At 44.8% G+C, this 27,962-nt stretch overlaps 1 protein-coding gene across 1 annotated transcript in view; it reads right to left on the bottom strand.

Annotated features, from left to right (window-relative positions):
- DCDC2 (doublecortin domain containing 2) overlaps nucleotides 1–27,962 on the bottom strand; it is a 160,661-nt gene that overhangs the window by 19,098 nt on the left and 113,601 nt on the right. Inside the window, exon 8 of the mRNA XM_047101272.1 lies at nucleotides 6,736–6,836. Coding sequence (XP_046957228.1) covers nucleotides 6,736–6,836 — 101 coding nt within the window. The remainder of the gene's footprint in view (nucleotides 1–6,735; nucleotides 6,837–27,962) is intronic.

A 27,962-nucleotide genomic window follows, 5' to 3' on the forward strand; every position in this document is an offset into this window, starting at 1 on the left:
TAAAAGAAGTTGAGAAAACAGAAGAAAAAATTTATAGAGATGGAACAAAGGAGAGGTAAGTGGAGAGTCAGTCTAAGAAGGCCGATATCCAAATATGTGCAGGGGCGCCTGGGTGACTCAGTCAGCTAAGCAGCCAACTCTTGATTTCGGCTCAGGTCATGATCTTGAGGTTCATGAGTTCAAGCCCCACATCGGGCTCTGTGCTGACAGCACAGAGCCTGCTTAGGATTCTCTCTCTCTCCCTCTTGCTCTGCCCCTCTTCACTCACACTTACTTTCTCTCTCTCTCTCTCAAAAATAAGTAAACATTAAAAAAAAAAAAAACATTCCAAATACTTGCAGTTCCAGAAAGAGAGAAGAGGGGAGAAGGAAATCGTCAAAGAGATAGTTCAATAATTTTTTTCCAGACTGAAAAATAAGCATCTCTAAAATTTAAAAGTCCACTGGGTACCCAATCCAATAAGCAAAGGAGCTTCACCAAGGCACATAACTGGAAATTTCCAGAACACCAGGAACAAAAGAGCCTAAAAGCTTCCAGAGAGGGGAAAAGGATTATTTACAAAAGTTCAGGAAACAGAATGGCATGAAACTTCCCAACCGGCATTGTGGATGGACAACTAAGCAGTGGTTTAAAAATTCTGAGAGAAATCATTATGTAACCTAAAGTTTTATACCTAGCCATACAGTCAAGTTTGAGTAGAAGAAAAGGCACGTTCAGACATGCGAAGTCTCAAAAACAATGTTCCTCCCACACAGCTGTTCCCAGGAGGCTACTAGGAGTGAGTTCCATAAAAAATGAAGGTGTGTCCAAGAAAGAGGAAGATGTGGAGGCCAAGGAATAGGAGATCTATCCCCCGGAGAAGTGAAAGAAATTCCCAAAACAATAGTAAAGAAAAATAGTGAGATAACTTGAACAAGCAGAGCCAGAGAATACCTACCCAGCTTGAGGCAGATGATGAAGGGTCTGAGAAAAAAATGAAGTTGAAATTTCATCATCATTGCACATGCTTTGAGTACACCAAGAGGAAATCAACCCCTGGCAGTTTAGAGATCACTTGGTAATAGCTACACAGAAAACTATACAACTGGAAAAAAAAAAAAAAAAGGTAACTGAAGTGGGAAAGAGGAAAAGAGGGTTGCACAAGAAAGGAAACGGAACCAGAATCCATTCTGTGGCTCAAATAATATAGCAATGATAATGTACAGATTAAACATTGACTCAACCAAAAATCATCATGAAATTAACGTGCAGAGAGAGAAGAGGGTCACGTGTGTGTGTGTCTGTACGCCTGTGGCCTTATTGTGGGGTGGGGGATGAGACTAAGACTTCCACGGTCATTAGGGATAAAGTTAATCATACCTAAATTTGAAAAGAACAATCACAAAACTTTAAACCGAATTTGAGATAGCACCCAGTAAAAGGATCTCCATTATTTTATGTGCCCTTAAAATTAACAAAAAAAAAAGCCAATTAAACTATGACATACAATCGCCTATAAGACCCAAAGGCCCAAAGATTTCAGAGACATTACCGTGGAAGGGAAGGAAGGATGTATGGTTTAGAAATACAGGGGCGCCTGGGTGGCTCAGTCGGTTAAGCGGCCGACCTCAGCTCAGGTCACGATCTCGCGGTCCGTGAGTTCGAGCCCCGCGTCGGGCTCTGTGCTGACAGCTCAGAGCCTGGAGCCCGTTTCAGATTCTGTGTCTCCCTCTCTCTCTGACCCTCCCCTGCTCATGCTCTGTCTCTCTCTGTCTCAAAAATAAATAAGCGTTAAAAAAAAATAAAAAAAGAAATACAGCAGTGTGTTTGACACCAAAGAGTTCTGAACAAAGTGTTGTGTTCAAACGGGTTACCTGCGTGGAGCAGGAATCCAGCTGGGGAGGGGTGAGGCACGTGGTTGCTACTTCTGTTATAATCTTTGTTAAACTTCAAAAAAATATTATATGTGTAACTTTACTGTTAAGGGTTTAATAAGTTTTAAATAAATAAAGAAAGACTGTGTATCACAACCTCCAATTAAAAAAAAAAACGAGAAACGGTTTCACTGCTCTACTGAAAGAGGTTCAATGATATTTAATGAAACTACTTAGCATAAAAACATGTTGTAATTCTCATTATTTTACTATTCAAAATCAACTGCAAATGGGTGACGAAAGCTACAAAAGAATCCAAAACCACTCCAAAGCTGCTATCCCTATCTTCTGCCCTCTTCTCTCAAATGGAACAAAATGTAAAAAAATAACTGCTCGTTGCCTATTTTATACGTATTTATTTGCTTGTGTTCCTGAGACGGTGGGTTCTCCCATCCGGCCTTTACTTACCAGAGGCAGTGGACTTCAGTATAAAGGAGCAGGCTCATTCCTCGCCTCTTTAGCTTGGAAAAGCATCAGTTTACAAAGGACACATGAGTCATCAGTGCCAGCGTGTTAACACAGGTATTGGTTAGTCAGGCACTTGCTCCACTGCTTAGGAAAAAAGACTGATTTGGAGTGTGCATACAAAAAAAAAATAATAATAAATTTTTAAAAGAAAACTTTATTCCTGTTAGACCTAAACTCTGTCCTGAGAAAAGATATTTATTCTGGCCTCCCCATTTTTTTTAATGTGCCATTCTTCAGGTTTCCATGGGTTTGGAAGTAGCACTAGATGCAGGATTGTTAACCTGTCTCTAAAAAATGACAAGAGCCTGGACATGGGAACAAAATTCAGCCATGCTTTTAGATGGAATTAGTCCGCAGTGACACACACACTTAAGCACACAAACACCACGCACCGTCCAGCAGAGGCTATCAAGGACGACAGGAGGTCTGAAATTTTAAAAGCTTACCCATTAGCCTGTCGTTGGTTTCACGGACGTGGCAGAAGACAGAAGACTTCTGGGTCAGGGACAACGAACTTTATTGCTCACGACAGCAGAGGATCCCCGTTTGCACCCACTCCCCAAGGCCTCACCCCCACAGGGCAATGGGAAGGGGGGCTGGTGATACACATAGCGGCTCACCTTCTAGGGAAAGAACTCTCAGCTTAGGGAACCCAAATCTTTTTCTGAATACTTTCATCGTGCTCAAATATACATCCCATAAAATTTACTGTTTTAGCTAGTTTTGAACGTCCAGTTCAATGGCACCGTGTCTTTTATGATAGATAGTAAACCTGCCTGCCCTTTGCACCACGGGAAGATATTACCTTTACTATACCGGACAATAAACAAACCAGGCCTTTGCCCCAAGGCAGGCGTTCTCCATCTCACTACTATTAACATTCTGGACTGGACAGGTTTTTGTTGTGAGGGCTGCACTGCAAGGTAATTCAGCAGCCGCCCTGGCCACTTCCCAGCAGATGCCAGTAGTCCCTCAGCTGTCACAATCAAATGTCCCCAGAAACTGCCAAACAGCCCTTAGAGGCAAGACTGCCTCCAACTGAGAATGACTGTTCCAGAGGAAGTCACTAGGTCTTTCAAGGTTGTTCAAACACCCCTGAAAAGATAGTCCAGAACAAAGGCACTCTGTGCCTCTGCTCGTAATGTAGGCCCAAACACAGGAGACCCATGGAGAATTGGCTTCCAGCAGAGGCCTCAATATTTACTTCTAGAACTTGATCTGCTTTTCAGGCACAGACAAATTACTTGGCCAATTCTGGATGATAATTATACACCCCCCCACCCCCCCCCACCACACACACGTGCACACATGCACACCTTTGTTCATGGCCCTCTGACTAAAGCTTTAATAGGAACCACTTAGATGATAGGAAATCGGTCCAAAGAAGTTAATAGCTATGGCCCAAAAGGGAGTGTATGTTAGTGTCACTCACAGCTGAAGCAAGTAGTATATACAATGACTACATTTCCTTTCTAACGAAGGAATTTTTTCTTTCTTTAAGCCAATAATTGACTTTTTTTTTTTTTTTGCATTTAATACTCTTCCCCCAGATTACTCAGATGCTTTGAAACTGGACAGACCTGTATTCAAATATCAACTCCTGGGGCGCCTGGGTGGCTCAGTTGGTTCAGCGTCCGACTTCAGCTCAGGTCATGATCTCGCAGTTCGTGGGTTTGAGCCCCACATCAGGCTCTGTGCTGACAGCCTGGGCCCCGCTTCGGATTCTGTGTCTCCCTCTCTCTCTGCCCCTCCCCTGCTCGCGCTCTATCTCTCAAAAATAAGTAAACATTAAAAAGTTGTGGTTTTTTTTTCAAATACCAACTCCTCTGCATAACGGTACAACCCTAGACAAGCAATCCCATGTACATGAGTTCATTTTCTTTCTACATACAAAGTAGGTGGGATGAGACCGATGTTTCAGGGTTGTCATCACAGTTGTATGAATACAAAAGCACCTAGTACAGTGCCTGGCACACCACAAGGGTGCGACCTCAGAGTTGTTCTGACTCTAACGGAGCTTTACACTGACTTCTCCACACCCTCGCTTGGCCCTTCACAGTATTTATAACACAGCCGCTTAGGATATGGAGCAAGAGGTCTCCGGGCCATGGAGAGAATGACTCTATGACCCGACCCCATAAGTATCTCTCGCCAACCACGTGTGCTAGCTAAGTCCAGCTCTATTATTAACAGGGTCAAAGAAGAAAGTAAGCCTGACCTTCTGTTACCCGGTTTTTATTTCCTTCAAACCGACATCAGTGTGTGGTTTTACCACACACTGTGCCCAGCTTTTACCAACCTGTTTACTCAGTCTCTCTGCACACTTCTATTTCAATAGGCTAGCCCTCTCCAGTCGAATGAGAAATCAAGCTCTGTGGACACTAATCCAAGGCTGTTCAGGTAGTTTCAGAGACCAGCTCCCTCTGTTGGCTCCTTGCGATACCAAACTTACAAAGAAAGAAATACCAGGGCGCCTGGGTGGCTCAGTGGGCTACCTGTCAGCCTCCTGATTTCGGCTCAGGTCATGATCTCATGATTTGTGAGTTTGAGCCCCACGTCAGGCTCTGTGCTGATAGCTTGGGATTCTCTGTCTCCCTCTCTCTCTGCCCCTCCCCTGTTGGCGCTCTCTCTCTCTCTCGTAAATAAATAAATAAACGAGTTTTTTTTCTCTCTCTCTCTCATAAATAAATAAACATTAAAATTTTTTTTAAATAAAGAAATACCTATCACAGATTTTGAAACTTGTTAAGTGATTAACAAAGAGATTTCTCTTCTGGTAATAATGGTATGATTTGGTTTGATTTTTGACATTTTGGCTTTGGAATAGAAATGAGTCTGGTTTGGGGCAGCTGTTAGGTGCTGTATACACATGATGATTACTCTTCCTTGTCTTAAAATGTAACATTTAATTATAGCTTCACAGAAGACTTCAAATTCCATTTTCCCTCAGGGGAAAAAAATACCTTTAACTGGAGTTTACGAAAAATTATTAGTTGTAGCTAATCCTGGCTAATAAATTGGATTTTTGAAATCTGTGTGATTTTTAACACATTAGGCTTTTCATCAGGAAGGCGATGCTTACAGAAAATGCCTGCAGAATAATCAAGTAGCAATCTCACTGCCACACTGCTAGGACAAATACAATTGAGAAGATCATCTATGGAACTTGCTGGATTGTGAAATTTGCTTTCTGAAAAGGAAATATCACATAATAGTCCAAGGACAAGTGGCAAATCCTAGTGACTTCTCGTTCCCCCTAGCCAGGGGTATGATTTCCCCCTCCCCAACCTAAATTCCAATCCTCCATTTAGAAATGCAAGAAATCTGCTTGAATTGTATTAAAAAGCCTACCTGACTTATTTCTTGCATCATTTAGTGAACACTAACACTCCCTCATCCCTTCCACAAGCACATGTACACACACCCGCAGAGACTCTCTCTCTCTCTCTTTCTCTCTCTCTCTCCCTCTCTCTCCCTCTCCCCTCCCCCCTACAAATACAGTGTTCCATTGGCCTAAAAGGAAAATCAACAGAAGACACAGCAAATACTTGAGCTGCATCTGTATAGGCAATTCTTCTATGAAAACCAAAATCCAACCACAGCAATTTCAAAGACCCTACAGGAGAGAATATCACAGCATTCAAAACAAACAGAAAGAAAGAAAGAAAGAAAGAAAGAAAGAAAGAAAGAAAGAAAGAAAGAAGAAAAGAAAAGAAGGAAGGAAGGAAGAAAGAAAGGAAGATAGGCAAACTCCTTTTCTAAATGGAGGAATTTTTTTCTAGATAAAAACCCCAAGTCAGTATTTTTTTTTCTGTATCAAACTTTCTCCCTCTTTGCATCCCCTGGCTTACCCCCAGTGCACCTTATTCTTCAATGTTATTTATTAAAGTTACATCTTTTTCCAGAATTACCAAAACAACAAAAAATAAAAAAAAGACAGTCCAAATGGCTGTTCTCTTTGTAGGAGTACCAGGAAGACCTGAAGGTGTATTGTGTTGTCTTGTGTTTAACGTTGTTTGGCCACCTGACTACCTGAGAGGGTTTAACCAGTACCTGCGTGGGAACAGCCTGAGGCCGGTAACGCGGGACTGGAAAGAAAGAAGTGGCGATTGGTTTAGGTGCATTTTTAAAGACATGGAAAAAAAAAAAAAAAGAGGTTAGAGAAGGAGAGAGCCAAAGCATAAGAGACTCTTAAAAACTGAGAACCAACTGAGGGTTGATGGGGGGTGGGAGGGAGGGGAGGGTGGGTGATGGGTATTGAGGAGGGCACCTTTTGGGATGAGCACTGGGTGTTGTATGGAAACCAATTTGACAATAAATTTCATATTAAAAAAAAAAAAGACATGGAGACTACCTGATCAACTGGGATCTCGACTTGAGTATCTTCATCTTCTTGGACTTCTGCTGCCCCCTGTGTCTCAGACCTCTCTGCTCCAGCTTTGAAGACGCCTTCATCTATTATTGGAGACAAATGCACAGCGAAAATCAAAATCCAATTGTGACATCGTGTGGCTGAATGCTGAAATTACAATCAAATACCTAACGAAGATCATGTTTTCTAATAGGTATTTTGGCTCCCTTTGTACCCTCCCCCCCAATTCTTCTGCATTTTCACACTGGGAAGACGGACAGTGGCCAAGACGAGGTGGACCCAGCAGGGCAGAGCTGCGTCCCAGACCCCTCTCTCACCCTCTGGCTGCTGACTTAGTAACACAACCCTGCAGATGTATTTACACAGAGAGGACCTCGCACCTATTATCTGCTCGCCACTCCTATCCAGGAAGCAGTGACGATGCTTGGTGCCTGAAAACACTAGTTTTAGAAGCTCTCCTTTCCGAAGAGAAATCACAGAGCTGACTCCGGGTCTCACACAAATCAATTTTTTATTTTGCAGATTTCCGCAGGATTTTCACAACCTAGGTCTTAAAATCCTTACGTGTAAAATGGAACCTAAATCTCTAAGACTTTAGGTTAAGCTCCCGTGACCTGTTTTCCCCACTGAAAGCAGCGATAGCTGTTTTCCGTATCTGAAGTCGTTTTCCTGTTTCCCCTCAGTCTTGTCTCCTCCAGGCCCCATCATCAAAGAATCCCAGAACCGTCTGTCATTCTCTCTGCGTGCCCCCCAAGTAGGTTTAAGGCTTCGGTCCTTCTCACAGAGGTTTCCTCTGGCCAATTTTTAAGGATCTCCAGGAATGGAGAACTCACCTCCTTCTCTGCTAATCTATTATAGGACTAGATTACCCCCTGCACTGTACCAAGTACGGTTTCACCTTTTGTCTTGAAACCCCCTCTATTTCCCCAATAGAAGCTTGCTTCCCAGAGCACAGTGACCGGACACGTGTCACATGAAAACACTCCATAGTGTTCAAGTTATAAAGTCACTCTTGATTAAACGTAAAACAGATTCTTACATTCGTGGAGGCTCAGTGATGTAAAAGGCACCGTGCCAGTCGATGTGGCCACCTAAGGTATAAATGAGGTGTAGACTGTCCTCTCAACTTGCCTGCAGACCAATGCATGTCTGTAGACATGCACACACGCCCCCAGTAGGGCTCCCTGACAAAGCGCTGTAAGAGGGGGTGTATCCAAGGGCTGCGGGCACTTAGCCCTTCTGGTTTCTCCTAGAGAAACCATTTTCCTTTTTAATTACTTTTTTTGTACCTTGACTAGATATTGGCTGCTCTACTCTCCTTTTTAAAAAGGAGACAGCTGCCCTCAAAGCTGATTATATGCCTAAGATTAATTCACATGGATTAACTCATTTTGAGGATTATCTACAGCAATCATTCAGTCCCAGGCTGGTCCTTCCTATCACTCAACAAAGTCTTTCCACCCACTGATCCCTTCTTCCATCAGCTCTTGTATGCTTACGCCATCCAGAGTAATTTTTCATTCATGGGTTTTCTCACTTAAGTCACCTATAGGTACATGAACATTAAAAATATACACGTATATAGGAATCCTTACAAAACCATTACCAATGATGATGTCAGCATTGTCATTACCACTAGTACTAATCCTCCCCCAAAGACATGTACCATACAGCATATCTAAGGATTATGTCCTGACTCTGTCCTGTCTTGCAACCGAGAACACGGATCCACAATGAAATCTCAGCCAAAATCCCAGCCACATCAGAAGAAAGAATATAGAAAGTGAAACAGAGAATGCAATGACGTCCTCACAGATGTAGGAATAAATGCACAGAGTTCTGGTCGTGCACTGAACAAAGCCATCCTTCACCTAACAAAAGTACAGGGAAAGCCACCACAAGGGGCTAGGAAAATAACTTACAATTATTCTGTCATAAAGGAGGAAAAGTGGAAAGGAGTAGTCCAGTCCACAAAAGTGGAGGCAACAGAGACTGGGTAAGCTATTGGTCTCTCAAGGACTCGGGACTTGAACCTTGGAACTCAAGGCAACAATGGTGGAAACAACAGAAATAAATACTGTCTTATTCACATGTGGAGTTCGTAACCTTGTGGATGTTCACAGGCAGATTTCGAAACACAGGCCGCACAATTTATCAAATGTTATCTCCAGTATGGTTTTAAAAGGAAAACCAGGCATGTGTGACATTCATTGCTACCTTCTGGATTACTTTAGAAGACAACAATCACATTCAGCCACGAAATGTCCCTGGAGTCAAACCTGCAGAGAAGGACGCTACACTATGGCGATGACCTAAGTACCTGACTTTTTGGGTGACATTTTAGCATTCATGTGTTGCACTTGCTTTCAAAGACACTCCCAAGAGCAACCTACAGATACAAACGGAATATATTCTTAAATACTCACATTCAACGAAATGCTTAACTGTATCCAACCAGAACTACAAATGACTTACCGATGTGTTTCAGAATAAACATTTCACCGGAAAAGAAAAATGAAATCAATGGTAACAAAATAAAATTGAAAGGGCGCTGGAATGGAAAATGGCAGCCACAGGGTAGAAAAGGCAAAGAGACAAATCAAGAAAACTCAGTGTCTTGTGTGGCGACACAGAGAACAGAAAGAGAAAAGTGTGCGTCTGTGGCGTGGGCGGAGGGCCTTGCTCATCAGCGAACTGATGTCTGTCTCCTGCAGCAGAGCAAGAAGGGAAGGTCAGAAGGGAAGTCACAGGAACAGTGGCAACAAAAGGAAAAAAAAGGAACAACAGCTAGAAAATTACTCTGGGATAGGAGACAGCCTACTAGGATTTCAACGTTTACTATACATGTTATATACAATTAAAAATAGAGAAATAGGGGCGCCTGGGTGGCACAGTTGGTTAGGCGTCCGACTTCAGCCAGGTCACGATCTCGCGGTCCGTGAGTTCGAGCCCCGCGTCGGGCTCTGGGCTGATGGCTCAGAGCCTGGAGCCTGTTTCCGATTCTGTGTCTCCCTCTCTCTCTGCCCCTCCCCCGTTCATGCTCTGTCTCTCTCTGTCCCAAAAATAAATAAAAACGGAGAAAAAAAAATCTATTAAAAAAAAATTAAAAAAAAATAGAGAAATAGGAATTTCTAGAGAAAAAACATTTTCACACAGCATGCGCTGATTATAAACTGTTTATATAATATGTATGCATGTTTGAAAACGTGGAAAATGAAGAAAATAAACATCCTTCTAACCTCATGATGCAGAGACAATCACCTCTAATAATTTGACAACAGATTTTCCCTCCCTTTCTCTCTCCCTCCTTCTCCTTACACACACACACACACACACACACACACACACACACACAGACGCGCGCATGCACACACACTCATTCATGAAAGTGGAATCTTACTGTACATATAATTTTCTAAGGCTGTTTTCTACTTTAAAATCACATCCTGAGCATTTCCCGTATCACTAAATGTTATCTGAACACAGGTTGCTGCAAATGGTATACCACACTGCAATTAAGGGACAATACTGAACGACGAAAAATTGTTTTTAAATGAACAGGGTGCATTTCATTCATCTGATCGATGGGTAAATATGTATCAAGGTCCAACACACAAAAGTCACCCTGGGACACCTGAAAGGGTTGCTCTTTACAGGCTTAGCATCTTGTGGAAAGGTCACAGAGTCATGGGCTATTTATCTTTCCAAGTACATGCCTTGTAGCTCCTTTCCTGCCTTATGGGTCCTTGTTTGCCGGGAATAAGCACAGTGCCCTGCCCACTAAGTCCTTGGGAAATGCTTATTGAAATTTAAGTCAAAAGACAAGTTCCTGGTTTGATCTCTCTCTCCCATGTTGAGTGCCCTCTAGCTCTACGCCCCTTTAACCCTGTCCCCTGCACCGTGGCCAAGTATTGAATTTTCTCTTCCAAAATGTCCCCTGAGCATGCGGACATCCTGGTTTTGATACAATTTTGACTTAGGTGATTAACTCATATAAATCCCCAGTCTCTCCACTGAATGTCTCATTTTAGAGGCAACCTCCCCAGTCCGGTCTTCTCCATCCTGTATCTATCACCTGAGTGCTTTCAATACTCAGGTGATGAACCGTTCCACACCCAGGCCTCAATACTCTGGCTTCTCAACTCCACTGAGATCTCCAACTCCGCCTTACCACACGTCCTCTTCATCCTGTGCAGGGACTGCCATCACAGCCCACCCGCAGAGCCCACGGTGTTAGCTCACGTCTCACGCCTGTGCCCTCAACATCCAGGTGATGCCTTCCAGCCTTGTCCCCGTGCGGCTGCCTGTTGGGACAGGCCTCTCTCTCTCTCCATTTCTCCATTTCGCTCTCCGGGTTTCAGCAGCACTGCTGGCCGCTGCTTCTCAGTCTCCTTGGCCAACTCAGCCTTCTCTGTCCACCCTCTAAGTGGTGGACCACTATTCTCTACTCACACACGCTCCTTAGACAAGCTCACCAAGATCATGGTTTGAACACCAGCCATAGGCCAATGATTCTCTGATCTGTACCAGCCTCTTCAGAGATCCCCAAACTTGTATCTCCAATTACCTAACTTGACATCTCACCTTTGGTATCAAATGGGCATCTTAACATCATCAAAAGAGAACTCTGTTCCTCTGCCGGCCAACTGCCCATCAACTCTATTCCCCACTCCGGGAAATGTCGGTACCACTCAATCCCCAAATCTTGAAATTATCCTGACTTCCTTCTTGCTCTCATTCCGTGTATCCATTCCATTGTTGTCTTGTCAATTCAATTTCCTTTTAAATATATCCCAAATCTGTGAATATTATCCCTATTTCCATTATCAACTTGGACTAATCATCATTATCTGCAGGATGGGCAATTGGAAAGCTTACACATCAACATCTCTCTTCTTCAACTCTTGCTATCCTGTAATTCACCCCCCACAAAGTAGCCAAGTGCACTCAACAGATGATAAAAAGTATTTAGAAACTCTCTCACATCGTTCCATCATGCATAGAACCCAAGGTCTTTACCATGGCTCACAAGGGTGTGATCTGGTACTTACCTCTTTCTTGGCACACGCTTCCTACCACATTCCCTTTGCCCATTAAACTCCAGCTACGTTCTGCTTCTCCAACAGAAAGTTCATTCCCACCTTTGTACTTCTTATGCCTTCTCCCTGAAATATTCTTTCCCCTTTTTTCACAACACTGGCTGCTCCTCATTGCACAGATCTCAGGAAACTCTCCTCCTTCCTATTCCAGTAGCCACCCAGTCATTCATATTGTTTTTTTTTTAATTTTTAACATTTATTTATTACTGAGAAACAGACACAGAGAATGAGCAGGGGAGGGGCCGAGAGATGGAGAGACACAGAATCGGAAGCAGGCTCCAGGCTCTGAGCCGTTAGCACAGAGCCCGACGCGGGGCTCGAACTCACAAACCGTGAGATCATGACCTGAGCCGAAGTCGGACGTTTAACCGGCTGAGCCACCCAGGCGCCCTAATATTGTTGTATTTTAATTCTCTGACTAGCACCTACTACTAGTTGACATTTTCTCTGGTTTATTTTCCTGTTTTAGTGTTTGCCAGTCTCCACCAAACCATAAGCTCCAAGAGAGTGGGTACCATGCCCACGTCGTCGTTTAATGCTGTATTCCCAGCAGGTAACAGAGTTCTGCACACAGTCGTTCAAATGGTATTTGTTGAGAGAATGAAGATATTTGCTGCACTGAAATACAATGTAAGGAGCATCCACTCATTCACTATTTTTAAAGACTTTGTTTTTAAGTAATCTCTACCCCCAGTGTGGGGTTCAAACTCACCACCCCAAGATCAAGACTTGCATGCTCCACCAACTGAGCTAGCCAAGCACCCCAGGAGCATGCCATTTAGAAGCCAGGAGCCAGTGGATTAATTCTTCATGCCCTTACATGGTTTATGCCCCCATTTGGCCAACAGGTGGCAGTACAGCATCTGGATGAGGAGGGGGATAATGAAGGTTGAAGAGAAAGAAGGCTGGAGTGTGGCCAACACAGGGATCAACTATGTATGCTATTGTGGTGGGCAAAGTAACAGCCCCCCAAAGACACCCATGTCCTAATTCCCTGTTACTGTCATTGTGCTACATTGCATGGCAGAGGTGAATTAAGGCTCAAGATAGAACTACTGTTGCTAATCAGCTGGCCGCGAGATGGGGAGACTGTCCCGTATTATTCTCGTGGACACAGTGTAATCACAAAGGTCCTCATAAATGAGAGAGGGGGGCAAGAGGATGGGGGTCATGGTGACAGCGTGTGAGAAAGGCTCGCCAGGTCATGGCTGGCTTTGAAGATGGAGGGGGACATAAACCAGGGAACTGTAGACGACCTTCGAAAACTGAAAAAGGCAAGGGTACAAATTTTCCCCCTTAGAGACTCCAGAAGGAACAAAGCCCTGCCAGGGCTCTGATTATAGGCCAGTGAGGACCATTTTGGAATTCTGACCTCCAGGATTGTAATATCAAGAATCTGTATGTTGTCGTAAAGTGCCCAATTTGTGGTGAGTTGTTACAGCACCAATAGGAAACTAATACACCATGTGTCTAAAAGTCATGGTCTAGGGGCGCCTGGATGGCTCAGTCAGTTAAGCACCCCACTTCAGCTCAGGTCATGATCTCTCAGTTCGTGAGTTCAAACCCACACTGGGCTCGCTGCTGTCAGCACAGCCTGCTTCAGAGCCTCTGTCCCCATCTCTCTCTCTCTCTCTGCCCCTCCCCTGCTCATGCTCTTTCTCTCTCAAAAATAAAATAAAAAAACATTAAAAAATAAAAATAAGTAAATAAATAAATAAAAGTCATGGTCTAGAGAGAATATCAGGGCAGTAGCCATGGCAAATCCCCTTTCTGACTCCTGAAGGCACCTGCTGGATGGGGTGTTCAGAAAAGCCCCTGCAAACCCACTGCTTTTTGTTCTCCTGCTATCACCTCTCTTTCTCACTCCTCTACAAGGTGTAAAACCCAGCACCACCCCCCAGACACCCACCCATCTGCCAGAAGAAAAGGGATTCAATTTTTTTAATGTCTTCCCCTACCCGAAAACATCTGTAATAAAAGCCATTCGCTAACAAACTAAAGAGCAGGGATAAATTTGATACACAATACTGCTCCCATTCAATTACTACATTAAGGATCAAATCCAACGCTCGGATGCACACACACCCACATTCAGCTCTAATCTCTCCTGTTTGAATCGCAAAGAGACATTTTTAGTGTATATTACACCGTAAAGCAACAGCAAAGACACTGGTAAAAAATAAAAATGCTCCTCAATTATTTTTCACTTGTCCCTTATGAATTTTATTGCCTAAAGAATGAAACGGCACCACTGTGGAGTTCATAATAAATAGGAATCCGTTTCCCTGCAGAAAGGGAAAATAGACACTCATGTTTGTTTAGTTTCCACAACTACAACAGGAGAAATGAAGAGGTTTCCCAGTTTCAGGGTGTCGATATTTCAGTTGAGTAATGTCACAATACTCTAATGTTCTTGAGTAAGAGAAGTTACCAAGTGATGAATGACACACGCAAGTAACTGATGAGAATTAGTGTTTAAGCCCAACCGTCTTGTTTAAGGCGTACCTCCTCACCAGAATTACTAAAAATTATTTTTAAATAGCATGATAAGCCATATTTTGATGTGCTCCGTATTTGAAATCAATGGAAACTTATTGGGGCAAAGAAGAAAAATAATGGAGTGATGCCTGGTTCTGAGTACTTTATGGAAATATTAGATATCTACTAAGTGGAAGTTCTACATGTAAGCAAGAAAAGTTTAATGTGACTATAAACGTTTTACTATGATTTACTACTGAGACTGCCTCATACAGAAATGCTCAATTAGAAACAAGACATTGATTTTAAAATGTAGCTCATTAAACCCAGTAGAGAAAAAAAAAATGTGGGAAACAAGGAGTCTGTAACTTTCAGTGTATAAGACAATACTCTAAGAAGAAAAAAATACCTAGGCTTACTTACAAGAAAAATCACGCACTCTTTCTATGTTGTCACATCAGTTACCAGAGGCAGAATTAAGATCAAAATTGGCAAGGAGACACAGAAGTTATCTTCATTAGCTAACGTTAATGGGATCCCCACGCACACGTGAAATGTATTGAGTTTCTAATACGTAACTCTTCGTGGAGATAGATTTTTGTCATCATATCTTACTGAAATTTAAAGAAAGTGCTTCCGGAAAGCTGGCCCAGGGTGAAGCGGTCTCCCTATGTTCAGGAAGCAGCGAGGCAGAGAGGAAGAACGGGCCCACGTGCAACGGCGTGTCCTCGTGAGAGGACGTTGGCCAACCCGCCCCTGACCCTCGGTGGGACGTAGCCCATGTCCTCCCACCACTTCCCCAGATTAAAGCATATTATCATCGGGAAGAATCAGATCAAACGGCAGTTAATGTTCTGAGCACGTCTGAGATGGTACCGCCACGTAACCCAAATGTTTTTTAATCGCTGACCTTCTCCCTATGTTTCATCATGTCCCACAAACTCACTTGGAAACTCTTTACAGAAACCAGAATATCACAAGATTTCATCTCCTTTGGCAATTCAGAATAGTACGTGACAATGACCGTATCCATACACTTACAGAAGCTGAGTTTTCTCAACCGCGGTGAAATAGTTGACTTCTTTCCATTCCCTGACTTCTTCTCCAGGGTATTAACTATCATCTGCTCTCTAATTGATGTTTAAATCTGTTTGCATCTATTAAGCAACTGTAACTCTTTGCACAGAGTTGATCTTAACCGCCATGGTTATTTTACCTTGGCTTTAAATGGGTGCAACACAATTTTCCAAGTGTAAGCACAACTTAAAAGTAGGATTATTATCGTTGACCGCCCCAGATCACAGACAATTTTGTTCTTATCCCTACATTTCTACATTAATCTTTTTTAGATACAGATGTTTCAGATTTTTATCAAAATCAGTAATATTCAGGGGCACCTGGGTGGCTCAGTCCGTTAGGTGTCTGACTTCGGCTCAGGTAATGATCTCGCGGTTTATGAGTTTCAGCCCCGTGTCGGGCTCTGTGCTGACAGCTGGGAGCCTGGAGCCTACTTTGGATTCTGTGTCTCCCCCTCTCTCTGCCCCTCCCCTGCTCATGCTCCGTCTCTCTCTGTCTCTCAATAATAAATGTTAAAAATTTTTTAAATAAAAATAAAAAAATTAATATTCAGAGTTACAAAGAATGAAGCATGCACTTACAATATATAGAATTCATGACTTTTTTAATAAGTGGTTTACTTATTTAATTTTTTTTTATCTTGGAGAGACAGCATGCAGGAGCAGGGAAGGGACAGAAGGAGAGGGAGAGACTGAGAGAGTACTCTCTCAAAAATAAACATTAAAAGAAATGTTTTTAAACAATAAATTAAATTTGTTGTTGTCTCATAGAACAGACTCTGAACTTGATCTTAAAGATGATGAAGACCCTCTGGGGCACTGGGGGCGGGGCGCTGTCCTGAAAGAGGGCTGCCTCGATGGATGGGGTTGGGGAACCCCGGGCAGGGCGTGTGTGGAGGGAGGAGATAGGGAAGGTACCACTCAAGGTGCTCTCGCAGGTCACTGCCGAGCGGGAGGCATCAGGTCAGAGTGAGCAGACCGGCTGAGATGTAGGAAGGAAAGGCTGGAACGTGGGTCAGATGGAAGCTACCACAGGCTGGTAGCCTGCAGAGTTCCCACAATGGCATGGGAGCTAGGGCAGGGAATGACGGGTCCCCAGGCCCAGAGCACAGAACCCGCAGCACCTGCTGTGGTGGCAGGAAAGGCACTGCTCTGGGGACTGTGGTCTGCACAGTCCTGTAGGTCCTGCGTGAAGGCAGCACCAGAGGGATGGGCAGAGTGGACACAAGGGAAGCAAGGCTGTCCTGGCAGGGCTCCGTGACTGCCTGGAGGGAAAGGGATGAGGTGAAAGAGCCACAGGGGACTCAGGTTTACAGCCTGGATGCATAAGCGATTAGTAGCGCTATTTACCAGGATGAGGGCCAGAGGACAAGGGGGGCAGGGGTGGGTGGTGAGAAGGGAGGCGAGGAGTTCTGAACTGGATGTACTGGCTGGAGTCTCCTGGTAAGCATCTCCACAGACACATCAAGGTAAGTGGCTGGAAATACAAACGTGTTAACTAGGATAAAGCTCTAGGAGGAGGATATTGATCTGGGAACGGTCAGAATGCAGTTGGTAAATAAAGTCATGGGTCTAGGGGCACCGGGTGGCTCAGTCGGTTGAGCATCCGACTTCAGCTCAGGTCATGATCTCACGGCTCGGGAGTTCAAGCCCCGCATCGGGCTCTGTGCCGACAGCTCAGAGCCTGGAGCCTGCTTCGGATTCTGTGTCCCTCTCCCGCTCTGCCCCTCCCCTGTTCATGTTCTGTCTGTCTCTCCCTCTCAAGAATAAACATTAAAAAAAAATTAAAATGTAAAGTCACGGGTCTGGACAATAACCTGCAATGAGAAGAGAAGATGATTGGGGGCTAAAGTTCAAGGAGACAGCATTTAAAGAATGGGAAGAGGAGGAATGTGCAAAGACTGACAACAAATAAGGACAGGGATGAGAGAGAGAGAGAGAGAGAGAGAGAGAGAGAAAGGAAGAAGGAAGGAAGAGGAAAGAAAGAAAGAGGAAAGAAAGAAGAAAGGAAGGAAGGAAGATGGAAGGAAGAAAGAAGAAAGAAAAGAAAAAAGAAGAGAAAAAGAAAGAAAAGAATGAGGGAAAGAAGGAAAGAAAGAAAGAAAGAAAGAAAGAAAGAAAGAAAGAAAGAAAGAAAGAGGAAAGGAAGGAAGGAAGATGGAAGGAAGAAAGAGGAAAGAAAGAAAAGAGAAAGAAAAGAAGGAAGGAAAGAAAGAAAGAAAGAAACAAACAAACAAACAAATGAGCAAGCTGTCCAGGAAGCCCTGGGAAAATGAAAGCAGCAACAAAGGAGCGATGGGTAAAGTGTCCTCCCACGTTGGCATGCCAGTGATCGGTCAACGAGGTGAGAGGAACTTCAGCAGAGCATGAAGACCGGCTTACACTGGGGTGTGGTTTGAAAGAGCGGTGAAGAAGTGAAGACAGGAGTGTGGACCACTCTTCCCAGATGATTCCCTGTGAAGCAGAGAGGTCCTATAAAACCGAACTCAGAGGCCACGGAGGTAGCAAGGGCGGAACGGAGGTCAAATCCCATATTTTCCGACTCTCGCCTTCCAATGAATTTGTCACAGATGTCAGCACCATAAAGCTGTTGCTAAGCCTATGTCCCCCATGCATGAGCACATCTAATGAAATCCAAGCATTCTTGCAGAAACTCAAACAGTTCATCCATTCATGCCCAAGTTAAACCAAAGCGGACCACCTTCTTCTCGATGACATAAATGTAACTAGAAACTGTATGTCATGAAAATACCAATCATTCTTGCTATGCAGACATTTACTGGAGTTCACACCTTGGCTAAAACGCCTGAATGAATTACAATATGGTAATCTGTCTGCAGGGAGTTGGGGTGAGGAGGCAGCAGGACCAGACGGACAGAAGGTTGCGCGCAGAACCCATCCCAGGAAACAAGGCACCTGCAACTTGCGTGCCTAATTAGCATGGTCATTAACAATCACCTCAGACAAAGAAATAAAAGACTCCTTAGCTTCAGAAAACTACTAAGAATTCATGCAAGGAATCCCCAAAACCCAAGACCGGGGAGAAACGCGGAATTGAAATTTTCTTTTCTTTTTTTTTTAATTTTTTTAACGTTTATTTATTTTTGAGACAGAAAGAGACAGAGCATGAGCGGGGGAGGGGCACAGAGAGAGGGAGACACAGAATCCGAAGCAGGCTCCAGGCTCTGAGCGGTCAGCCCAGAGCCCGACGCGGGGCTCGAACTCACGGACCGTGAGATCGTGACCTGAGTTGAAGCCGGACGCTGAACCGACTGAGCCACCCAGGCGCCCCAGGATTTGAAATTTTCAAACTCTATCTGCAGTCAATGAAACTTGAGACGCAAGACCGAAAAACTTTTCTAAATATTTGTTTCCAAATTACAAACACGGTATAGACTTAAGGGATTGAATACCCGGCCCAAACATGAAACTGGACTGAGCATTTTAAAAAGTTGGTTACTAATCCCAATTATTACTAAATTACTCCTTTGAGAATCTAAGACTCCAACATGTGCTTTCATCTACCAGCAACAATATGCTTTAAAATACTACGCTCGACAATGCCAATACCACTGTAATTGTATGAAGCAAGTTATCACCGCTTTCCAAAGTCATCTAATCCTGAGACGGGCACTGGAGATTCTGTGAGCTGTGGTCCTCACTCAGGGTAAGGAGATACACGGCACAATGTGCAAATAAGCCCAAATCAGTCATTCTGAATAAAGGGATCGGATAATTTGTCATCTAATCTACTTGGCGCAGGTAGTATGCCTGAACTGTTCACTAAATCTGAGTGAGGGCATTTTCAATTTAACCGTTCCAACATTTTACAGACAGCATGCTTCCATTTGCCTTAGACAACTGAAGTGAGATCTCTTAAACACTTAGCATTTCAGGTGTTTTATATCCGCTCCACAGGAATTCCTGGAGAGGATGATAAATTTTGATCAGAAATGATGCCCTGCTAAAGATGTAACTTAGCTTTGACTGATGGTTACCCTTCCACCTTAACATGCAGTGGTAAGTTACAATATATTCAATTCAGCTTATCTTTATGAGTAAACTCTATAATTCAAGGAGCTGCCGTCAATAAATAGTAGACAAAAACAAATTTTTGTGTGAGATGTCTTTCTCTGCAGTATCTATCACGTTCCAAATTTTATTTAAAATAGTCTGAGATAAATGCACTTATGGGAGTCTACTGAATTCTATTGTAAGATGAGTATATAACCACAAATATGCCCACATATCAGCAAGTGATATAGACATTCAGATATAAAGTGACTATATATTCACTTAGTACAAAATTTGAGAGAACCAAGGAAACATAAAATGTCACACCATCAATGGGAAAAGTGATCTTGATAGCTTCAATTAATGATGGGAAATATACAGATTAGGTACAAAATAGTACTATTTCTTACAAAACGACCACAAAAGAAAACAGATCAAAACAAATCAGTCTGCATTTTGCTCACTTAGACTTAATGCTGTTCCAACAACAGATATTGAATGAGTATCTGCCAGATTCTATAATCTTTCATTTGGTATTGAGACTTAGAGACTTAGTGTGTATTGTAATAAAAATCTATGGGGCACCTGGGTGGCTCAGTCGGTTAAGCATCCGACTTTGACTTAGGTCATGATCTCATAGCTCACGAGTTACAGCCTGCGACGGGCTCTGTGCTGACAGCTCAGAGCCTGGAGCCTGCTTCGGATTCTGTGTCTCCCTCTCTCTGTCTCTCCCCCACTTACACTCTCTCTCTCTCTCTCTCAAAAAAAATAAACATTAAAAAACATTTTTTTAATATATTGATGCTGTACTTTTGCAAAAATAGAAAACACTCACCTCTAGCATTTTTACCTGTGACCGAAGTTCATCAGCTAACAGTTTCATTCCGAATGGAATAATTCTGGATCCTTGGGCTTGCAGAATGGTTATCTTTTTGTAAATGTTTATTTATTTTTGAGAGAGATAGAGAGAGACAGAGCGTAAGTGGGGAAGGGGCAGAGAGAGAGGATGACACAGAATCTGAAGCAGACTCCAGGCTCTGAGCTGTCAGCACAGAGCCCGATGCGGGGCTTGAACTCACAAACCACAAGATCATGACCTGGGCGGAAGTCAGATGGCTCAACCGATGAGCCACCCAGGTGCCCCCAGAATGGTATCTTTCAAATATCCTTGCTTCTTTCTTAATTGATAATTGAGAAATACCAATAATCTACTTGTTTTAATCTTGGGGAGGGGGAAAACAGAAATAATCTTTCATTGGATTTTCATTAACCTGTAATTTTTATGTATTCTCATTGCATTAAGTCGGTAAGAACTAACTTTTGGTTGGTTATTAAGATGTTTTGCATACTTGGAATCAAAATAAAACAAAAATACTGGTAAGCCTAAGAAAATGTCTATTTTGGAATAGGGTAGAAATGCTTATTATCTAGCCAAGAAACATTGTTTTCTTCAGCCTTTACCTACAGCAAGATGCAAATTAATAACAGTAGTGACAATATTAATAATGATGATCATTAGCTCATAGGTCTTGGATGCTTACTTTGTGACAGGCATTGTTCTGAGCACATTACCCGTGAAACTCATTCAATGCCCAAAACAACCTTAGGAATGACTGCTAACGCTACCCGCATCTTACAGACAGAAAGCAAAGGTGTTCTGAAGTTCACAGACAGCAAATGGTGGAAAGAGGGCTCAGATACAGCGACTGGAGCGAGATACATTCACCCCGTGGTTAACGGCAGGCTTCAGGTTTTCTGATGTGCCAGTCATGACCCGTTCGTGGGCTGCAACATGAGTTTGCTGGGTTGCAGCTAGTGTCTTTCAAGTAAAACAGAAGAAAACAGGAACTAGATTGTGCCTCCAGGCTGGGCTTCACGAGCGCACAGGGGCCCCGGAGGAAAAACATTCCACCTGGCTTCAGTGACGGCCCCTGGAGGCCACACTTTCCGTTGAAACCAGACCTTGCTTCCTGGGAAGAAAGAGTCTGGCAGCACTCCGAGACATAAGCAAGACCAGGGCCCATCCTGGCGTGCTCCCCCTTGTGGGACCTCCCTGTAGAAGCCACGCATCTCTGCCGAAATGAGGAGGTGGCAGGAAATGGAAGGTGACCCTGGTTTACTTTCTCGTCCGGCCTTCCTTCCTCCCCGGCACACCGAAGGCAGGGCGTACCGGTGCGACATGTGCATATGAGAAGTGCAGTGAGCAGCCGAGTGCATCCTAACACGGTATTTCCACGCTGCCTGAGAAGAGCAAAATGCACGTGCAGGGACGAGCCCCGAAACACAAGTTGCGTGACTGTGATGACACGTGTGAGCTACGTGCTCTTCTATTTTGCACATAAACGGCACTGCGCGACGTAAAGACAAATGGGGGCGTTCACCTTAGTTAAAATTTTTGCTCCTTCTCCATGTAGTATGACAATGACAGCAAATGAAAGACGCCATCGAGAAGGAGAGAGACCACGGGAGCGAGGGAAGAGTATGTTTAAGGATCATCCACGGCACTTTTGTGCTGCTCTTTGGACAAAAGGCGCTGCACTCCTTTCGTGCACTGGACCCTCACACTTAGGCGGCGCCGTGCGGGACGCAGAGGAACGGTCACGGCTATTTCACACAACTTTTGTTTCACAACACAAATACGTATAAGCGTATGTGTGTGTACTAGATCACGACGTACAGTTTTTTTCATACTGTGGGTCACGGAAAACTTAGGAAGCCCTTCACTACGCTGGAGAAAATCAAAGGCATAAAAACTCTCTCTCCTTGCCACCCTGAAAGACAATCCACTGAAACAGGGCAACATGGTTTCTCGAATTCCTGCTCCCCACTATGTTCTACACGCCTCTGCCCAACTTCTAGAGGCCACCACGACTTGACCCAGGTTGGACTTTCCAACATGTCCCACAGCTCTGCCACCAGGTTCTTCACCCCAGCCACCCCCAGAAGAGCCTTCGTGGCTCTGGGCTCCCCATCCTTTCTGCCCCTGTCCCCACCTGAAGCACCCCATCTCCTCTTCACCTCTGCACCTCTGTTCACATCACCTCTGCACGGCCACACTGCCTGCCCACCCTTCCCTTCAAGACAGAAGTCAATGGCCACCTCCCCAGAAGTCTTCCCCCTCTCTGAACGTTTCACATTTTCACTCCCTATCCTAACAGTACCACGCGATAGGCAATTACTGTCACCCAGAGGAGAGGGTTTCAAACTCACTTCACGCCTCCCATACTCACAACACAAGGTTGGGCTGCACACAGAGCTCAATATGGAGCCAGGACTAGGGCAAGGGACCTGGCTGTTCTGAACGCCTAACATACACGCGGAGCACATTCCTCACAACCACCCTGTGAAGTCAGCACTTTTACGCTACTTTATGGGTAAGCAACCTGAGGTTTAAATAATAACTTGCCCAAGGCTGCTCAGAGCCAGGCCCAAGGCCCAAGTGTCACCCATCACGGTGCCTTGTAAATGACACCCACCTTGGGAAGAAGCATCCCCACCATGAAGGTCATCAACTGCAAATCACACCCACTGGACCAACCCGGAACAAATGTTTTAGGACTCACAGTGGAGAGCTGTTTTAATTTTGAATGTCCAGGCTGCCTTGTAAGTGACAGAGGAGGAGAAACAAATGCAAAAGTCAAGAATGGAAATAGAGGCCTGGGTGGGGGGGGGGCCTGAGGGGGGAAGGGGAGTGCTCCTGAGACCATTCTGGGAAAACAAATGAGAGGGAGAATACTCTTTGGAGAATAAATCAGACCTGGAGGAAGGTGTAAGCCATTAACCCTTGCAGGAACAAAAGGGAACTGAGGGGCGTCGATTTAAAAGTGTTGGCAATTCAGGCATAGAACGCAAAGCATGAGTTTGAGTCTGATGTGTGGCCCTGCAGGCAGTTTGGAGAAAGAAAGAAGTTTCATCTGCTTTCACCTTCATGGACAGAAAGCTGAAGACTCTCTCTGTGAGCTTTTCTTTTAAACATCTTAATCTGAGGTGCCCAGGTGGCTCAGTCGCTTAAGTCTGACTCTTGATTTCGCCTCAGGTCCCGATCTCACGGTTCATGCGTTCAAGCCCCGCATCCGGCTCTGTGCTGACAGCTCAAAGCCTCCTTGGGATTCTGTATCTCCCTCTCTCTCTCTGCCCCTCCTCTGCTCACGCTCTCTCTCTCTCTCTCAAAACTTAAAAAAAAAAAAAATCTTAACCTATTATTGAATCTTCCAGCCATCTTTCAGGATAATTCTTCTTCCATGTGGAGTGAAACTATGTATTTTCCTGACTTAACTGTTGGAACTCTTCCATCAAAGTCCTAATTTGCCAGAATAACCACAGATTTAATACCTGATGGTACCAGAAATCTGGTGCTGATAAAAACACTCACCTGGGGTAGGACCATTACAGGCACGGATACCCATATGAGAACATTTGTAACAATTTCATTCTTAGCTCCAAAGTGAAAAGCAGGAGATTTAATTTCAGAGTCAAGAAATTGTGAAAAACCATCTGTTTTCCTTAGATGTTCCTACGATGATATATATATACTTTTTCACTGGAAGGAGAGTTAAAAATAAGGAGAGCGTAACAAGTTTCAGCTATAGCTATAGCAGTGTGTAACTAGCCCATCAAGCAATAGAATAACGCAAGACTACGAAATGAAAACAATCAAAATACTAAACACCTGTTTCAACAGCGAAGTCACAAAGGTCCATCATCATCAAAGCTATTTTTATTTCCAATCATATTTGCTTATTGGAATATATGTTCCTTTGGTGGTGGGGGGGGGGGGACAGGAAGCTGACACTTTATGGAAAAAAAAAAGGTAATGATGAAAGTGTGTATTTTCCCAGGAGTACTCCTATGTATGTATATCAAAAAAAAAAAAAAATCAACATATTTCTTTTCGAAAAGTCAGTGGCCAAATGAATTTAGCACACATTGATGATTCCCACAGCTGGGTTTAAATGGAATCTGGCAAACCTCTATTAGAAAACATTGGAAAAAAGCTTTTAAATAAAGAGGGAGCTCATAATATTGAAACTGTGTCTAGTTGGATTGACTTCATTCTGAATGCTTTTCAAAAAAAGTTTCAACAGTCCAACTTTACGTTTAAATGTATTACACGTTGTTCTTACAGACAACGTAAAAGGCACGTTTTAAAGCCAGAAGATGAGGGCGGCTGGGTGACCCAGTTGGTTGAGCATCCGACTCTCGATTTCGGGTCAGGTCACGATCTCACAATTCATGGGATCGAGCCCCACATTGGGCTCTCTGCTGACAGTGGAGCCTGCTTGGGATTCTCTCTCCCTCTCCCTCTCTGCCCCTCTCCCCTGTTCACTCTCTCTCTCTGGCTCTCTCTCTCTCTCAAAATAAATAAACAAATTTCAAAGCCAGAAGAAGGAACCACACGCCAAGGAAGCAGAGGCAGACCAGCCGACGTGTGCACACGTGGGCGGGGCTGACTCGGCACCTGCACAGCTCGCCCTCTCTTTCCCAACTTACATACTTTACAACATTCACGCAGGTTGCAACAATTTTACCTTAACTTTGGAAAGGTCACTGAATTGTCGGAGATGGAACACACTGGCTAATTAATTAACTGAGGAAATAAATGCATAAAGAAAGAAATTCTTGCACTGAATAAATCATCTACATAAACCTGTTGCACATCAGATGAACTTCCCTGAATTTATCAAGTTGCAAAAGGAAGCTATAAATTGTACTGCATAAGGGATCACGCCAACCAGGTTTTTTTTTGTTTTGTTTTGTTTTCTTAAATGAGTATTTATTTATTTTGAGAGAGAGAGAGACAGAGACAGAGACATGCATGAGCAGGGGAGGTGTGGAGAGGGAGAGGGAGAGAGAGAATCCCAGGCAGGTTCCACACTATCAGCACAGAGCCCAATGTGGGACTTGATCCCATGAACCCAAGATCACGAACTGAGCCAAAATCAAGAGTTGGAAGCCTAACCAACTGAACCACCCAGGCTCCCCCAACCAGGCTTTTTCATAAATCATGCTGTGCCTGAGGATGTGCGGCTATCATTGCCCACCATATGTGCTGAGGTAACCATCACCCCAGCACTCACAAAAGGAAAGCAGAAGTGACAGAGAGGAAACGGTTCAACTACTACTCATTTGAGGGAGTTTAAGAGTGAAAACTGTTCTTAAGCTTCACTGTACCGAGCTTTCCCGCCGGTGGGAAATAAAAGTGAGACGTGGCTCTGTCTGATGTGCCAAGTGATCCTGACCTCACCCCTTACCTTCCTCTTAACACAGAGGATGGAGACAGTCTGGATCATCTGTAGATGCCCACACAGCATGCGGGTTCCCACCGGCCCTCTCAGCAAAGAGAAGGAGAAAGACTGTGGCAAGGTCTCTCCCTGAAGGGCAGAGGTCAGCGACAGGATGGGTATCACCAGAGTCCCCGGGAATGGCTCTGCAGTTCATGAGCCCTTCCGAGGGGGCATCCGTTCACTCACTTGTCCACTGTCTGAGCACCAACTCCGCACCCACCACTGTGGCTGTCCTTCGGGCGCCGAGGAAGCAGGGAAGAAGACAGCCCTCGCCCCAGCACATGCAAACCACACGCCAGGTGCCCTGGGGATCTGATGGACATCCACGCGGGGGACAGTGGTGTGCCAGAGGACAGAGTCATCGAACACTCAAGGAGAGGCACACGCAAGGTACAGAGCCCACCGGGTCAGCTTCCTTTGAGGAGCTGTGACAAATGCCTGCAGGCGATGTGCCAGAAATGTCGAGACAGAAGTCGTGCAGGGTCGGCTGAAGCCCGCGGGGGAAGAGGTTTTGTGAGCCAGGGAGAGGGGCTCCATCCTGTCAAGGGGGGCCCCTGGCAGGGTTTTAAGCAGACGAGGAGGCTGCCAGGGTCTGAGTTTTAGAAAGAGCACTCTGGAAGCAGCTGGGATGTGAGCTGTGCTGGGGGACAGCCGGGGGCAGGAGAGCCCGGGGGGCGGATCAGAATGTCCGCCTGGGAGGTCAGCTGAGGAACCTAGAGACTCTACGAGCAAAGGGGAGGCGGACTAAGTGCGAGCAAGCCCACGGAGAAGGCAGGAGGACACAGAGGCGAAGGAGGAGAGTCAAAGAGGCTGTCAAAGTTGGGGAGAATTTTTTTAAGAGCTTTCAGAGGAGTTAAATGACACTGCACCATGCCTGATTTGTACCGCGCACTCTGCATAAATTAGCTCAGCTAATACGGGGCTGTGATAATAATGATACCACTGTCATCTCGTTTTATACTGGAGGCAATCGGCACAGGGGTCATTTGAGTAACCTGTCCGAGATCCCACAAGTGTTCAGTGACGCAGGAGGCAAAGACACCACGTGGGGTGACGCCGGACTGGACCTTCCGGAGGCCACGGCCAGGCTTTGCCACCGTGTGTTCACCGAAAGTCGAAAAAGGAAGAAAGCTTCTGTTATGACGAAGCATGATTTGTAGGTGAGCTGTCGGGGGCGTCGGGGGTCAAGTATTCTTTTACGGGAGCCAGCGACACCTGAGTGTTTACTAACATGACCTCCGTTCTCTTTAGCTGAAGCACTGGGCGGGTGGGTGTGTAAGCACGTGCACACGTGTGTACCCACACGTGCAGTGGGTGCTGATGCTTGAAAATGAGGAGACAGATGCAGCCAGAAGGTGAAGATCTTGTGAGCCCCCGTCTGGGGACTACTGTCTTAAGGATGGCAGGGAGCCACTCACGACGACCGGACTCTCCATGCTTCCCGCAAGACTTCCCTCGGTCTGGCTTTGGCTGTTCCTCTTCTGTGACCCCACAGCACCCCGGACCTGCCTCTGTCACAGGGAGCCCTGACCACCCAGACTGTGCAGACTAACTGGCTCACCAGACTGTGGATATCTTCAGGGACAGGACCACATCCTGTGGTCTTTGTATCCTTAGCATCTAACGGAGCCACGAGATAGACTGAGAAAAAAGTAAACGTGTGTGTAAGTATTTCCGGCAGGTATGTGTTTTAGAAATATTCTTCTTGGAGCCATGTACTAGATGGCACGGAGACCGCTGGGGACAAAGACCTTTCTTCTATGTCATAAATGCTTTTTTCTGCCCTCAGGTTTCCTCCTCCAGTTTGAGGGTCCCTACCACACCCAAATGTTTATAAGTGTCCACTGCGTCTATGCCCCAGCAGAAACTTGTAAGTGCATCACTGCTGGGGGACTCTGGGTGCTTTCAAAAAATTTTTAAATTGAGGGACACCTGGGCGGTTCAGTCGGTTAAACATCTGACTCTTGGTTTCGGTTCAGGTCGTGATCTCACAGCTCGTGAGTTCCAGCCCCACATCGCGCTGACAATGTGGAGCCTGCTTGGGATTCTCTCCCTCTCTCTCTGCCCATCCCCTGCTTGCACATGCTCTCTCTCTCTCTCAAAATAAATAAATAGGGGCGCCTGGGTGGCGCAGTCGGTTAAACGTCCGACTTCAGCCAGGTCACGATCTTGCGGTCTGGGAGTTCGAGCCCCTCGTCGGGCTCTGGGCTGATGGCTCAGAGCCTGGAGCCTGTTTCCGATTCTGTGTCTCCCTCTCT

This window comes from Lynx rufus, unplaced genomic scaffold (genome assembly GCF_022079265.1).
Source record: "Lynx rufus isolate CCGP_SWC_20201006 ecotype Redwood Valley unplaced genomic scaffold, mLynRuf1.p SCAF_6, whole genome shotgun sequence".
NCBI classification, from domain to species: domain Eukaryota; kingdom Metazoa; phylum Chordata; class Mammalia; order Carnivora; family Felidae; genus Lynx; species Lynx rufus.